The sequence below is a fragment of the Myotis myotis genome, unplaced genomic scaffold, assembly GCF_014108235.1.
Source record: "Myotis myotis isolate mMyoMyo1 unplaced genomic scaffold, mMyoMyo1.p scaffold_m19_p_4, whole genome shotgun sequence".
NCBI classification, from domain to species: domain Eukaryota; kingdom Metazoa; phylum Chordata; class Mammalia; order Chiroptera; family Vespertilionidae; genus Myotis; species Myotis myotis.
In genome coordinates this window covers 103,401,018-103,414,906 of record NW_023416346.1, presented here as the reverse complement: position 1 = coordinate 103,414,906, position 13,889 = coordinate 103,401,018, and the positions used below count along the sequence as shown (strand labels likewise).

The following is a 13,889-nucleotide window of genomic DNA, read 5'->3' as shown; positions in this document are numbered from 1 at the left end:
TGAGCACTAAAGCATTCAGGCCAGTCTTAAATGCCATTTTGAATTAAGGGGTTTGCAGTTCCAGTGCAATCAGGTACAGGTTGATATGTTTCAAGAAAAGCTGTTTTACTACCAAGCTGTTCTTTAAATAGTCATGACGTGGTTGGTGGGAGAGGTCTCAGGAATGAACTATTATTGGGTTATGAATGAAGGTTCATCTTTAACTAGAAGTTCATTACCAGTGTAAAAGTTTTGGGTAGTTTAATATGCTGAGCTTGACTTCTTCCTTTTGTACTATTCTGAAAGCAATGATTTACATCTCAGAGCCCCAGAGGATATAGCCATTCAGTGCTTGGATGAAAAATACTACTAGTAAACATGTGGCAAGGAAACCAACCAGGGATCAATTAAATTAAAATAACACATTATTCCAAATTCTAACCAAAATACTCATCTAGGTTTTAGGAAGTTCAATCTAGAGAAGAAAAATGTATCCATTAACTCTTAGTTCATGAAGTCTTTTTTTCTATATCTTAAGAGCATCTTTAGTAGAGAGAGAAAAAATGCACCCTATTGTGAAGTACCAACAAATCATCTGTGATTGGATAGATTACATGTTAGTTTATGTTCTTTGGCTTACAGCTACTGTCTAACTCATGGTGACAGTCAGAACGCATAACTTACAAAATATGTTTTTAACCATTTGAGGTTAATTGATATATTTCCCAAAATATTTTGAAATATGCTGATATATTTTACCTTTTTCTTACCTTTGCGGCCTTTTAAGCAAGGCTGTACTCAGTTTTCATATGACATTGTTACTCTCCCTACATTTTTAAACAGATATCCTAAGAAAAAACTGCCTACTGTGCAGATGTGATTAATGCACTTCAGTTGCTCAAAAGCTAGAATGGTGTCATATCTACCAACATTCCAGGTAAATACTTTATTGGAGTACCTTGCTTAGTTTTCATTTGAAATGTCCAAATTAGCATACATACTTGTGTTAATTTAATATTTATTTATTTTTATATATCTTTATTGTTGAGAGTATTACAGATATCCTCCCCTTCTTTGTTATTTATTTTTATTTGTATATATATTCATTATTGAGAGTATTACAGATGGTCTCCCTCCTTTCAATTAGTATATACTTCATTCATCACCCGCCCCCCCCCCCCCGCCCCCGCCTTACTCTCCTCCAACTAGATCCCGACCCACTGCAGGGCTTCATCACTCTATTTTCTGTGTCTATGTGTAATGCATGTATGCATATAAGTTCTTTGGTTAATCTCTTCCCCCCCTTCCCTCTGAGATTTGTCAGTCAGTTCTATATGTCCACGCCTCTGGTGCTATTTAATTCATCAATTTATTTTGCTCATCAGATTCCTTGATCATTTATTTTTAGATTCAATTGTTGATAGACACATATTTATTATTATTTTATTGTTCATATATTTATCTTTTGTCTTGCTTCTTCTTAAAGACCTTTCCACATTTCATGTAATACTGGTTTGCTGGTGATGAACTCCTTTAGCTTTTTCTTGCCTGTGAAGCTCTTTATCTGACCTTCAATTATAAATGATAGCTTTGCAGGGTAGAGTAATCTTGATCCTTACTTTTCATCACTTTGAATATTTCTTGCTATTCCCTTCTGGCCTGCAAAGTTTCTGTTGAGAGATCAGCTGACAGTCATATGGGCACTCCATTGTAGGTAACTAACTGCTTTTCTCCTGCAGCTTTTAAGATGTTTTCTTTGCATTTAAACTTTTCATTATGATGTGCCTTGGTGTGGGCTACTTTGGGTTCATCTTTTTGGGACTCTCTGCACTTCCTGGACTTGTAAGTCCATTTCTTTCACCAGTTAGGGGAAGTTTCGTGTCATTATTTTTTCAAATAGGTTTTCAATTTCATAGTCCCTCTCTTCTCCTTCCAGCAGCACCATGATGTGAATGCTGGTATGCATGAAGTTGTCCCAGAGGCTCCTTGTGCTATCTTCATATTTTTGGATTATAATACTTTTTCTTTTCTTTTCTTTTCTCTTCTTTTCTTTCTTTTTCTTTTTCTCTTCTGATTAGGTGTTTTGTTTGTTTGTTTGTTTGTTTTTCTTTGTGTTTTTGCTTCCTCATATTCCAATTGGTTGATTTGATTCTTGGCATCCTCTACTCTACTGTTGATTCCCTGTAAATTATTCTTCATTTCGGTTAGTGTATCCTTCTTTTTTGACTGCTCCTTTTTCATGTCTTTGATGTTCTCACTAATTCCCTTGAAAGTATCACTAAATTCCCTGACATTTTCACTGTTTCTTGAAGTTATCATTAAGTTCCTTGAGCATCTATATAACTATTGTTTTGAATTCTGTATCTAGTAGTATGCTTGCTTCCATTTAATTTAGTTCTATTTTTGGATATTTCTTCTGTTTTATCTTTTTTGACATGTTTCTTTGTCTCCACATTTTGGGTGCTTCCCTGTGTTTGTTTCTACATATTAGGTAGAGCTGCTTTGTCTCCTGGAATTGGTAGAGTCCCTTGTGTAATGGGTGTCCTATAAGTCCCAGTGGCTCAACCTCCCCAGTCATCTGAGCTGGGCACTCTAGGTGCATGCCTGTGTGGGCTGTGTGCACTGTCCTGTTGTAGTTCAGCCTTAATATTTGTGGGTGTCACTAAGAGAAATTGACTCCCAGGCCAATTGGCTGTGAGGACCTGCTGCATCTACAGTGGAAGATCTGTTGTGAAGGACACACCTGTATGGAGCAGGACTTGTTTCAGTGGGGCTTTGGTGCTCTATGTGTCTGTCCCATGAGTGTATTGTTCATGCACATGGTAGAGGTAGAAGCTGGTATCATCTGAAGCTGTCCACCAGGTGCAGTGGCTCTAGGGCCTCTTCAGAGGTGCAAAGTCAGCCACCGCCTTTGCCCTGTCTGGGGCCATCCAGCATGAGCTCCAGAGCATTTGCAGATGGCTGCTATTGTTTTGGGTTTAGATATGTTCAGGAGAAGCTAAGCTGTGAACCTTGGCCAGCTGCTGCTAGTGTCAGCCTGTTGCAACGTACCAAGAGGTATGGGGCACACTGAGTACAGCTGCTGCTTATTTGAAAGATTTTAGGAAAGCCTAAATCCTGAGCCAGAATAGACCATTTGTATGGAAAAGACACTGCAAACAACTTGGGTATGGCTGCAAATTGGGTGGGGAAGAATCTCATGGAATCACCAGGTTGGGACAAATAGTGTGGGCCAGGTAGATGGAAACTCAGATATAGTACCTGCCAGTCAATTCTATGAGGGAAATTCCCAGCACTTTAATGGGGAGAAAGCTGCCCCTGAGTTCTTGTGCTGATGCCACACAGTTTAGTTCATCCCCTTATGTCCCTGCACTCTTCCAAGCTGCTGCCACAGTGCTGGAGCTCAGAGGAAATGACTCCAGGTAAGTCCACGTGCAAGTCCTTTAAGAGAAACTGACTGGTACTCCTGCAGCCTCTGTGTCACTCCGCCACAATCCCTGCTGGCTTTTACAGCCCAGAGATATGGAGATGCCTCTTCCTGGCTCTGAGATTCTGGGATAGGGGACTGGTGTGGAGCTGAGGCCCCTTGTTCCTCATGGGAAGCCTCCTCAGCCAAGATATCTCTTCTGATTAAAAACACACATATGTGGGTGTCAGACCACCTGTTCCATGCCTCCACTCCCCCTGCCCAGTCTGTATGTGTTTTCTTCTTTAACTCTCTCAGTCAGATTTGTGGTGTTTCTGAATGATAGTTGTTCTGTATTTTAGTTGTAATTTTGATATGATTGTGGGAGGATGCAAGTACCACTATTTCCCTTCATTGCCATTTTGGTTCCTCAATTGAAATGATCTAGCAAACGTTCGTAAAATCACTTTTGAGAATTGATGGGAATATCTCTCTTTCATGACAGCAACTCAGTTTTTCAAACATAAGCCTCAAATGGTGAATCATTTAAAAATGTACAAAGTGCATGTAAAATTGTAAAAAAAAAGGTCAGATGTCTCTAATCAGGAATAATAAAAGGGCTTCAGGATTATGTTCCCAACCACAGACACAGACATATTTCAGGCTGATTATGTAATTTATAACATCAAATAAACAAGCTTCAGGTAAGCACTATTTTTTACTCTAAAAATAACTTATCTAAAGCCAATATGAACCTATTCTGGCTTGAGGAAATGTATATGCAATATACAGTACTGGGATGTTAATTGAATTAGTATCTGACCTTTATATGTACATCAAATAAGCAAAAATCATTTTACCTTTATTATCTCTTTGGAATTTTTTGATGGTTGGTCCATTTTCCTGATCAACAATAACTTCCTCTCTATTATTCGACATCATAACTGTAAATAGAGATATAACTGAGTGATTTTTTTGCAAATCACTCAAAAGAAAGGCAAAAAAGCATTATATAAATGGCTATTTTATTTCAATAACAACTAACATTAATTTTATGTACTTCTTTTAAAACAATAAAAATTTGTGTTGATCTGATAATATAATTTACAAATCAATTAGCTGCTTAATTATGTGATTTTTAAAAATAAAATTAATATATTAGATATATAACTGCCAACATAAATCCTTTTGTAAAAATATATTTTTATTGATTTCAGAGAGGAAGGAAGAAGGAGTGTGAGAGGTAGAAACATTAATGATGAGAGAGAATCATTGATTGGCTGCCTCCTGCATGCCCTCTAATGGGGATCAAGCCCACAACCTGGGTATGTGCCCTTAACCAGAATTGAATCCAGGACCCTTCAATCCACAGGCCGACTCTGTATCCACTGAGCCAAGTCAGCTAGGGCCAACAGAAATAATTTTAAATATTTCTTTTTTTAAATGTGTATGAAAATTAGCTATTTACCTCTGTAATTAATATTTCCCAAAATGCTCCTGAATAGAATTTACCACTTAAGTTCATGAATTAATATAAGTATGCATTATGTCACTCTATAGAGTCTTGCACCTATATGCAGTAAAATTAATAGATAAAATAGAGCTTTCTGTTAATTATTATGTGTTTCTGCACAAAATTTTATATTTAAAGAGGGAAATCATGCCAATTTTCATAGGTTATCATTTAATTTTCTTTAATTATATTTTGTTAAAACATTACATAGTTCTATAAATAATATATGGTCACTTTAAAATAAAAATCCTCAAACCTTCTTTTTCATGTATAGACAACCTCACTATTCTGCTTGGATGATTTGGAATGTGATTGAAAGACTACTGCCAGAGAAATAGAAATTTTTTATGTTGTCAGAATTTTTTAAGAATATTATATTCCTTTGGAAATACTTGATTTTACTTCTAAGTGTAAGATATAATTCTTTTATGATATATCCATCACAGAGTACATTTCCCTATGTGCTCTGCTTTTAGCCAGAACTCCATAAATAATTATCTACACACACACACACACACACACACACACACACACACACACAAATAAATAAATAAATAAATACATAAAGAAATATCTCCCTTTCCTCTCTTCTCAGTTACTCATTAAAACAAAGAGTATCTCCATAGAAGAAAATATGACTTGTTTTTTTGATTTATCTGTGGTTATCCATTTGAATCCGATTGTCTTACACAGACTCCCTCCTACCAGTTGCACACAATGTCGTAACTAACGGTCTGGTTCCACAAAATAGTAAAGTTAGGAGATCGCTGTCAACTCTTCCAGGAATTAAACTTACTCCCTTAGGGACATTAGCCCCAAGTTCTAGCTTAGTGGTTCTTAACTCTGGCTGCACATTAAAATCTCCTAAGGTGATACTGAAAAGCAAAACAAAACACTGCGTCCAGGCTCTAGTCCAGCCCAGGTAAATCAAACTCTTAACATGTGGCCTGGGTCTTCAGATTTATAAGTGCTCCAAGGGTGGTTATAATGAGGATCTAGATTTGAGACCCACTGTGCCCACTGTAAAGCTAAAAAAGCTATAAACAACATGTAATGTTGACAGGCTACGCAAGACTTGGATAAATTTCCACAAGAGAGAAATCATATTCATGCTTCCCCAGAACAAAATCAGAACCTAACACCTTCCCTAATCCCTCAGTTCCTCTCTTCCCCACCTCACCCCATCCCTGGGGGAAAAAAGCATTATTTTGGAAAGGCTTGAAGAAATAATTATTGGGAAATCTAAAAATTTAGAGTTCAAATAAAGAATGCCCCTATAGTAAAACTAAAAGAAGCCCAGAATTCATTTTTCTCTAAAGGAAATAGATACTTAGGAAATTGGATTCTGTAGGTACAGAAGATTAACAAAGATTTTACCTAGCTCATAATTATATACTAAATGAGAATTTGTTACAATTGAATGAATGCACTTAGTAATGTCTGTATACCCCAGTAAGATCAGACAGAAGGAGATGATAAACAAGGTAAAGGCACACATTAAAAAAAAATAGTGTTTATTCCTCACTTTTCCCTATCACTTTAAAATTGTTTTTCCACATATTATTTCATTTGACCTCACAAAAATCCACTCTATTAGGCAGGACAGTAATTGTTTTCATATTAGATAAAGAAAGTGGTGGTGGTTAAGTGACATACTCAAGATTTCCTACCTATTTAGTGCCAGAACTATGGATAGATTGAAGTCTTTAATATGCCACATCACCAACAGTAACAGTATTCTGAAATTGTGTCTATGGTGTAAGATGTCTAAGACAATTTAAAAATTGTAGGGAAAAGCATATCAAATATTTGTGATCCAAGATTTGAAATTGTAGCAAACTATATATTGATTGACTCTTTAATCATTGAAACAATAAACTGCCTAAAGGACATTTTAACTTCAATTTTAAAGGATGTTGTGAATATAAGAAGATATTGTATCACACTAGCTGTTAAATACCAACATACTGAACTAACAAATACTCTATAAAATTACCATCATATTATTTCCATGAGATCCAGTGATACAGTAAATGAAAGCCCTACCAGAAAACAAACTTTCAATATTTTAAGTTTCATTTTGTTATTCATATTGTTTCAGCAATAAAAAAAATACCACTTCAAAAAGCCATTTATACTAAGGCAGCATCAGCCCCTCCAGCTTCCTTTCCCCCTCTGTATTACCTAATGAAGGATTTCTTGAAAGAATATATTTAAAATCCTTTCTTCAGGTGAAATACTCACCAATTCTGTCTGAATGGTGATCCATCTGAGAGGGAGAGCTGGATATACTGCTGCTGGGGTGGGAGGAGGTCTGGCTCCCAGGGCGATGATTCTCTTCCAGAGAGGGAGCAGGAGAAGGACTCTCTGGGATCCTTTCCTGACACAAAAGAAAGCAAAAAAGGAAATTGCATATGTGCACCAAGATTTTCATATTTGTTGAATCCATAACATTTGAAATTTTGATCTCTCACTTATCCTGAAAGCATGCTCATCCACAATACCTGGTCTTAAAAACATATCCTTAAATAAAAGCTTATATATTTTCTTATAAAATTAATGGAATATAATGAATGTTCAATAAGAGAAGAAAGTAAAAGGACTCTGTGCTATGTCAGATATATAGTAGTGGCTCAATAAAAATTTGCTTCCGTTTGCTTTCCTAGAAAATTCAAAAAGATTATAAATCCGGGGGCATGGTGAATGTTTATTGTTATTGTAAGCACTTCCATTGACATAAAGTTCATGCCAAGGTCTGGAGAGTGAGCCTACTGTCTAAGTAAGAAGGCGATATCTCAAAAGTAAACATTTGAGAACTCTGGAATGAAACTTGCAAATATGGCAATTAGTACATGTTTAGCCTTTCTGCACAGACAAACAATATGGACTTAATATACCTGCAATATATCAGACCTTAAGAATTTATGTCAAATTCTGAAAAAAAAAATGGTTTGGTTGTCATAGGATAGAATACTGGGTTTTCCACAGTAACATTAAGAATTATTAATATCCATTCCTTAGTATTGTTGAGAGTTTTTAGTTTGAAATAATAAATTTGACCAAAAATGAAATATTTATTTTACATACTTGTACAGTAATTGCTATGGCTTTCAACATTTCTGTAATTATGAATATTGCTATAAAACTCTTAAGTTGTTCACTATATTTATGCACCATAAATTGATGAATAAATTGGGCAATTATTTAGTTAATTTGATCAATAAAATAACCCAATTGTGGTTTTTATGCATATATGTAATCAATGTGACTGGGAGATAGATATGATGGGATGGAGAATCTTTTTTCTATAAAATATTTAATCCATTCATAATAAATTTCTTAAACATTGTGTCTGTAATTACAACATCAGTATTCTAATCATCATATTACAAGTTAATTTGTTAAATATGTGCTTGTATATTTTCACATTGATTTTGCATGAGTTGCCCAAAATTTATATAAATCCTGTAAAGAAAAACTGTTTGAGTGATATAAAGGAATTGTAGCACGTGAGATTCCCTTGGACTCTCCCTCTGAACTTTCAAACAATTTAAACAGCTAAAACTCAACAAAGGATTCCCTGCTCAACATACAGACACACTGAGAGATCCACATATTGAAACATCAAAAGGTGGGCAACTAAGATGAAACAGGTGAGACAAGAAGGGATGAGGGCTTAGAATAGCAATGGATGCAGCCCTGCAGTGAGGAGCTCAAAGCAATGCTCATCCCAGAGAAAGGGAGGAAGTCAGTTGTGGCTCATTCTTCCTTCAGCTGGGAGAAGCAGAGAGACTGCGTGGGAACTCTTGTGGAAGTGAGCAGTACAAGTTGCAACTGAGCCAAGAGACAAGGACAGAGCAAAAGGGTTCTGCCACAGCTTTTGGATGGTTGACACTCCAGACAAAGAAAGAAAGCCATAGAGCTTTTTATACCAAGTGGCTGAGCAAGTTATCTGTAAACCCGAGAACTGTTTCTACAGAATCACTATTTCTCCTCAGCAAAGTGTACACTCTGTGACTGATTCCAAGTTGGGGCACACTGTGCAGAGGTCCAAGGTCACCATTACCAAGAAAGTAAAACAAAGAAGGCAGCCAAATACCCCCAGACAACACCACACCCAAGTATAGCAGCCACACTGACAGCAGCCATGGGCATTAGCTATGGGTTTTCACAGAGCTAAAAAATTTGTGATTCAGCACCACCTACTGAAATATAATAGAAAGAACTCTTCATAGTTGACATAATTGATATCTAATTGTCACTCATATGTAGATGTCTAGACAGAGAAGGAACCCATCAAACACCATGAATAACCATGGTAGCAAGGAAGCTCAGAAAGAAAATAAAAAATCTCCAGTAAGCATGTTTGAACATATGAAAATATGTGATATAAATGACAGAGAATTCAAGATTGCATTTCTTAGAATACTTAATGAGATGTGAGAAAATACAGAGGCAATTTAATGCACTCAGAAAATAAATTAACAAACAAAACAAGTACTTTACCAAATAGCTTGACATTTTTAAAAAGAACCAAACAGAAACCCTGGATATGAAGAATTCATAAAAGAGGTCAGAAATAAACTTGCAAGCATAAGAAATAGAGCCAACCAGATGGATGAAAGAATTACTGATATCGAAGATAGAATTCTAGAAATGACACAGAGGGAAGATAAGAGAGATGTGAGAAATCAATCAATCAATAAATATAACTCTATCAAACTAAATCACAAAAAGTGATAAAAGAATAATGGACATACCAGAAGAAGAAGAGAGGAAGAAGGGAAAGGAAACCTATTAGCCCAAAAAGTTAATGATGACTCCCAGATCATATGGAAAAAAAAAAACTAGATCCTTGAATTCAAGAAGCAAATAGAACACCTGGTTACTTCAATCCAAAGAGGTCATCTACAAGGCGCATTGTATTAAAAGTGTCAAAAGTTAATGACAAGGAAAAAATTATCAAGGCATCCAGGGAAAAGAAGGAAGTGACCTATAAAGGAAAGCCCATCAGGTTATCATTGGACTTCTCAGCAGAAACTCTAAAAGCCAGAATAGGGTAGGACCAAATATGCAAACTACTGGAGAAGACAAATTACTAGCCAAGAATAATGTATCCAGCAATGTTATCTTTTAAATATGAAGGAGAAATAAAATATTTTCCAGACATACAGAAGCTGAGGGAATTTATCACCAGAAGACCTCCATTGCAGGAAATACTCAAGGGGGTGATTCTACCTGAAACAAAAAAACAAAAGGTCACCACACTACTAGTAAGTTCACCAACAAACTTACAGCATAAACAGGGATAATCTGTGACAACAAAAACATAAAAAGGGAGGAGTAAAGGGTCTGAATTTGCTAGGAGGATGGAGATCAGATGCATTCAAAAGAAAAAGAAAAACCTATTGAGTAGGTCCTACTCTATATATTAAACTTTCTTTTTTATAAACCTAAAGATAACCACAAAAAACCACTGAGACACATCGTTCAAAAAAAGATGAAACAAGAAAGAAGTATGGAATATCACCAAATAAAAACATCATATAGAAACACAAAAGAAAAGAACCAATGGAGGCACAGAGCTATCAGAAAATAATAGATAAAATGGCAAAAGGAAATCTTCATACATCAATAATTGCCCTCAATGTAATGTCCTGAATTCACCAATAGAGAGTTCAAGAGTAGGAGATTGGATCAAAAAACAAAATCCAACCATATGATGTTTATAAGAGACACATTTAAGCTGCGAAGACAAGGGTAGATTCAAAGTGAAAAGGTAGAAAATGATTCTCTAAGCAAATAACATCCACAGAAAGCCAGATGTAGCCATACTTATGTCTGACAAAAAGATCTTAAGATAACAAAAGTAACAAGAAACAAAGATGGACATTCTATAATGATAAAGGGGACACTACATCAAGAAGACATAACACCCCTTAATATATATGTACCAAATCAGTGAGCACCAAAAATATAAAGCAACAACTAATAGAACTAAAGTGAGAAACTGACAAAAATAATCATATTAGGGGACCTAAATACTCCATTAACAGCTCTAGATAGATCATCCAAAAAGAAAATAAATAAAAAATATCGTCTTAAATGACACATTAGACCAAATGGACATAATTGATATTAACAGAGCCTTTCATTCCAGAGAAGCAGACTATACATTCTTTTCCAGTGTATATGGAACATTCTCAAGGATAGACCATATGTTGGGTCACAAAACTAGCCTCAACAAATTTAAGAACATTAAAATCATACCAGGCATATTGTCTGACCACAATGCTTTGAAATTGGAAATCAACTGCAAAAAGGAAGTTTAAAAAAAAAAACCCACACAGATATGTGGAGATTAAATAGCATACTATTGTATGATGGGTCAAAAAAAAAGAAAAAGTGAAATCAGCAGCTATATAGAGACAAATAAGAATGACAATATGACATATCAAAACTTCTGGGATGCAGGGAAAGCAATAATAAGAGGAATATTTATCTCATTACAAGCCTATCTCAGTAAACAAGAGAAATTCCAACTAAACAGCCAAACAGTATATTTTAAAGAACTAGAAAAAGAATAGAGGAACCAAGATGGCAGCAAAGGTAAATGCTGATACTTGTATCCTACTACAACCACACCAAAATTACAACTAAAATACACACCAACCATCATTCAGAAACCACCTGAAATGTGACTAAATGGAAGTCCTACAACCAGAGAATTAAAGAAAAAAACACATTGAAACTGGTAGAAGGGTGGAGGCACAGAACAGGCTGTTCTGACACCCAGGTGTGGTGTGTTTTTATTTATTTATTTACTTACTTACTTATTTTTTCTTTTTCTTTTTATGTGTGGGGTGTTTTTAATCGGGAAGGATATCAAGGCTGAAGAGGTCTCCCATGAAGAGCAAGTGATCCCAGCCCCACACCAGGCCCCCAGCCCAGGGTTCCAGTGCTAGGAAGAGAAGTTCCTGTAACTTTGGTCTGTAAAAACCAGTGGGCATTGTGCCTGAGTTGTTACTGGTGAGAGGAGAAGCTGAGAAGCCCTTGGTTTTTGTCTTCAAAGGGAAAAATTTCAATCAAGAGACAAAATATAGAAAACCAAGCAAGAATTTATTGACCTCAGCAAAAATATATTTAGGAAAGTGAAACAAGTAAGGGCATAGAAGAAACAACAGGAGAGTCTAGGCTGGGCTGCATAAGCTCTGGGCAGTTAGAGGATGGGGGCGGTGCTTTGCTCCCCTGGTTGCAAGTCTCATGGGATCCATTAGAGGTTAGGGGTTACATGGGGTAGGAGGAGAGGGGGAAGGGAATGACACAAGTATACTTCCTGAAGGGAGAGCACACTGGGACCTTCATTTTGAGGAGTTTTAAAGGCTCGGCATTTAGGAGATGTCTTAGGAGCAGATCAATAGAATATTTATCAGTTTTATGCTGATGTACCAAAATGAGATTTATTCTCTTAATATGTCTGTCTTTGGGTGTGGTTGGAAAATGACACTTAATTGGATTTCTGTTACCTGCCTCCCTGAATAGGGTGATTTAAGCTATATACCCTCTGGTTGGGAAGGAGAAGGGCAAACCATTTACTCTGAAGTGTCCTTAGTTTAGGGAAGATAGGATATACTAGGTAGTTGCAAACTGGTGCTACATACACCACCTGTCTTAGTTTCCCTATTCCTCTTGTTGTGGAATTTTCTTAGATTCTAATATTCTGTAACATTCCCCACTCTGAGACTTCCACCGCTAAAATATTTTAGCAATGATGAGGGAAGGTGGTTTGTCTTCAGTAATTGCTTTGTGCTGAAAATTGTCATAGTCCCTGTCTACATTAGCGTATGAAAGTCTCTCTACCTGTCTGATCTAAGGGCAACAACAAAATGGGATTTGAGACTGAAATAGAGAGGCCCTTGGTTGATTCTTCTAAAGTAGGGATAGACTGAAATTCCTGAAATATCATCATTTCTACATGGAGTCTCACTTCAGCAAATCTACAGATTCAACGAAAACCCTATTAAAATACCAACAGCATATTTCAAATGTCTAGAACAAATGCTCCAAAAAAGTATATGGAATAAAAAAAATAAAATAAAAATAAAAAAACTCAAATAGCTGCAGCAATCATGAGAAAGAAGAACAAAGTTGGAGATGTCATAATACCAGATATCAGGTTGTACTATAAAGCCACTGTAATCAAAACAGCCTGGTACTGGCTGGCACAAGAATAGGCATATAGATCAATGGAACAGAGACTCCAGAAATCAACCCAAGCCATTAAGCTCAATTAACATTTGACAAAGAAGGCAAGTGCATACAATGGAGTCAAGACAGTCTCTTCAATAAATGGTGTTGGTAAAACTGGACAAATACATGCAAAAAAAACAAAAAAAACCCCTAGACCACCAACTTATACCATACACAAGAATAAACTCAAAATGAATAAAAAACTTAAAATGTTAGTTGTGAAACCATAAAAATCCTAGAATAAACCATAGGCAGAAAAATCTCAGACATCTCTGGTAGCAGTATGTTTATGGATATATCTCCTAGGGCAAAGGTAACTAAGGAAAAAATAAATAAATGGGACTACATCAAAATAAAAATCTTCTGCATAGCAAAAGAAAATATCAACAAAATGGAAAGGGAGCCCACAGTATGGGAGAACATATTTGCCAATGATACATCTGATAAAGGGATAATATCCAAAATATATAAGGAACTCATATAATGTAACCAAAGGAAGACAAACAATCCAATTAAAACATGGGCAAAGGACCTAAATAGACACTTTTCCAAAACAGACATACAGATGTACAAGAGACATATGAAAAAATGCTCAAAGCCACTAATCACCAGTGAGATATGAATTAAAATGACAACGAGGTAACACCTCACACCTGTCGGAATGGCTACCATCAACAAATCAACAAATGACAAGTTCTGGCAAGTATGTGGAGAAAAAGGGAACCCTAGTACACTTTTGGT

General features: G+C 36.0%; 1 protein-coding gene across 1 annotated transcript in view; it reads right to left on the bottom strand.

Moving 5' to 3' along the window:
• DACH2 (dachshund family transcription factor 2) overlaps positions 1 to 13,889 on the bottom strand; it is a 728,400-nt gene that overhangs the window by 89,859 nt on the left and 624,652 nt on the right. Inside the window, exons 7-8 of the mRNA XM_036304194.1 lie at positions 7,143 to 7,278; positions 4,246 to 4,329 (exon numbers count right to left, since the gene is read on the bottom strand). Of these exons, the coding sequence (XP_036160087.1) occupies positions 4,246 to 4,329; positions 7,143 to 7,278 (220 nt within the window). The remainder of the gene's footprint in view (positions 1 to 4,245; positions 4,330 to 7,142; positions 7,279 to 13,889) is intronic.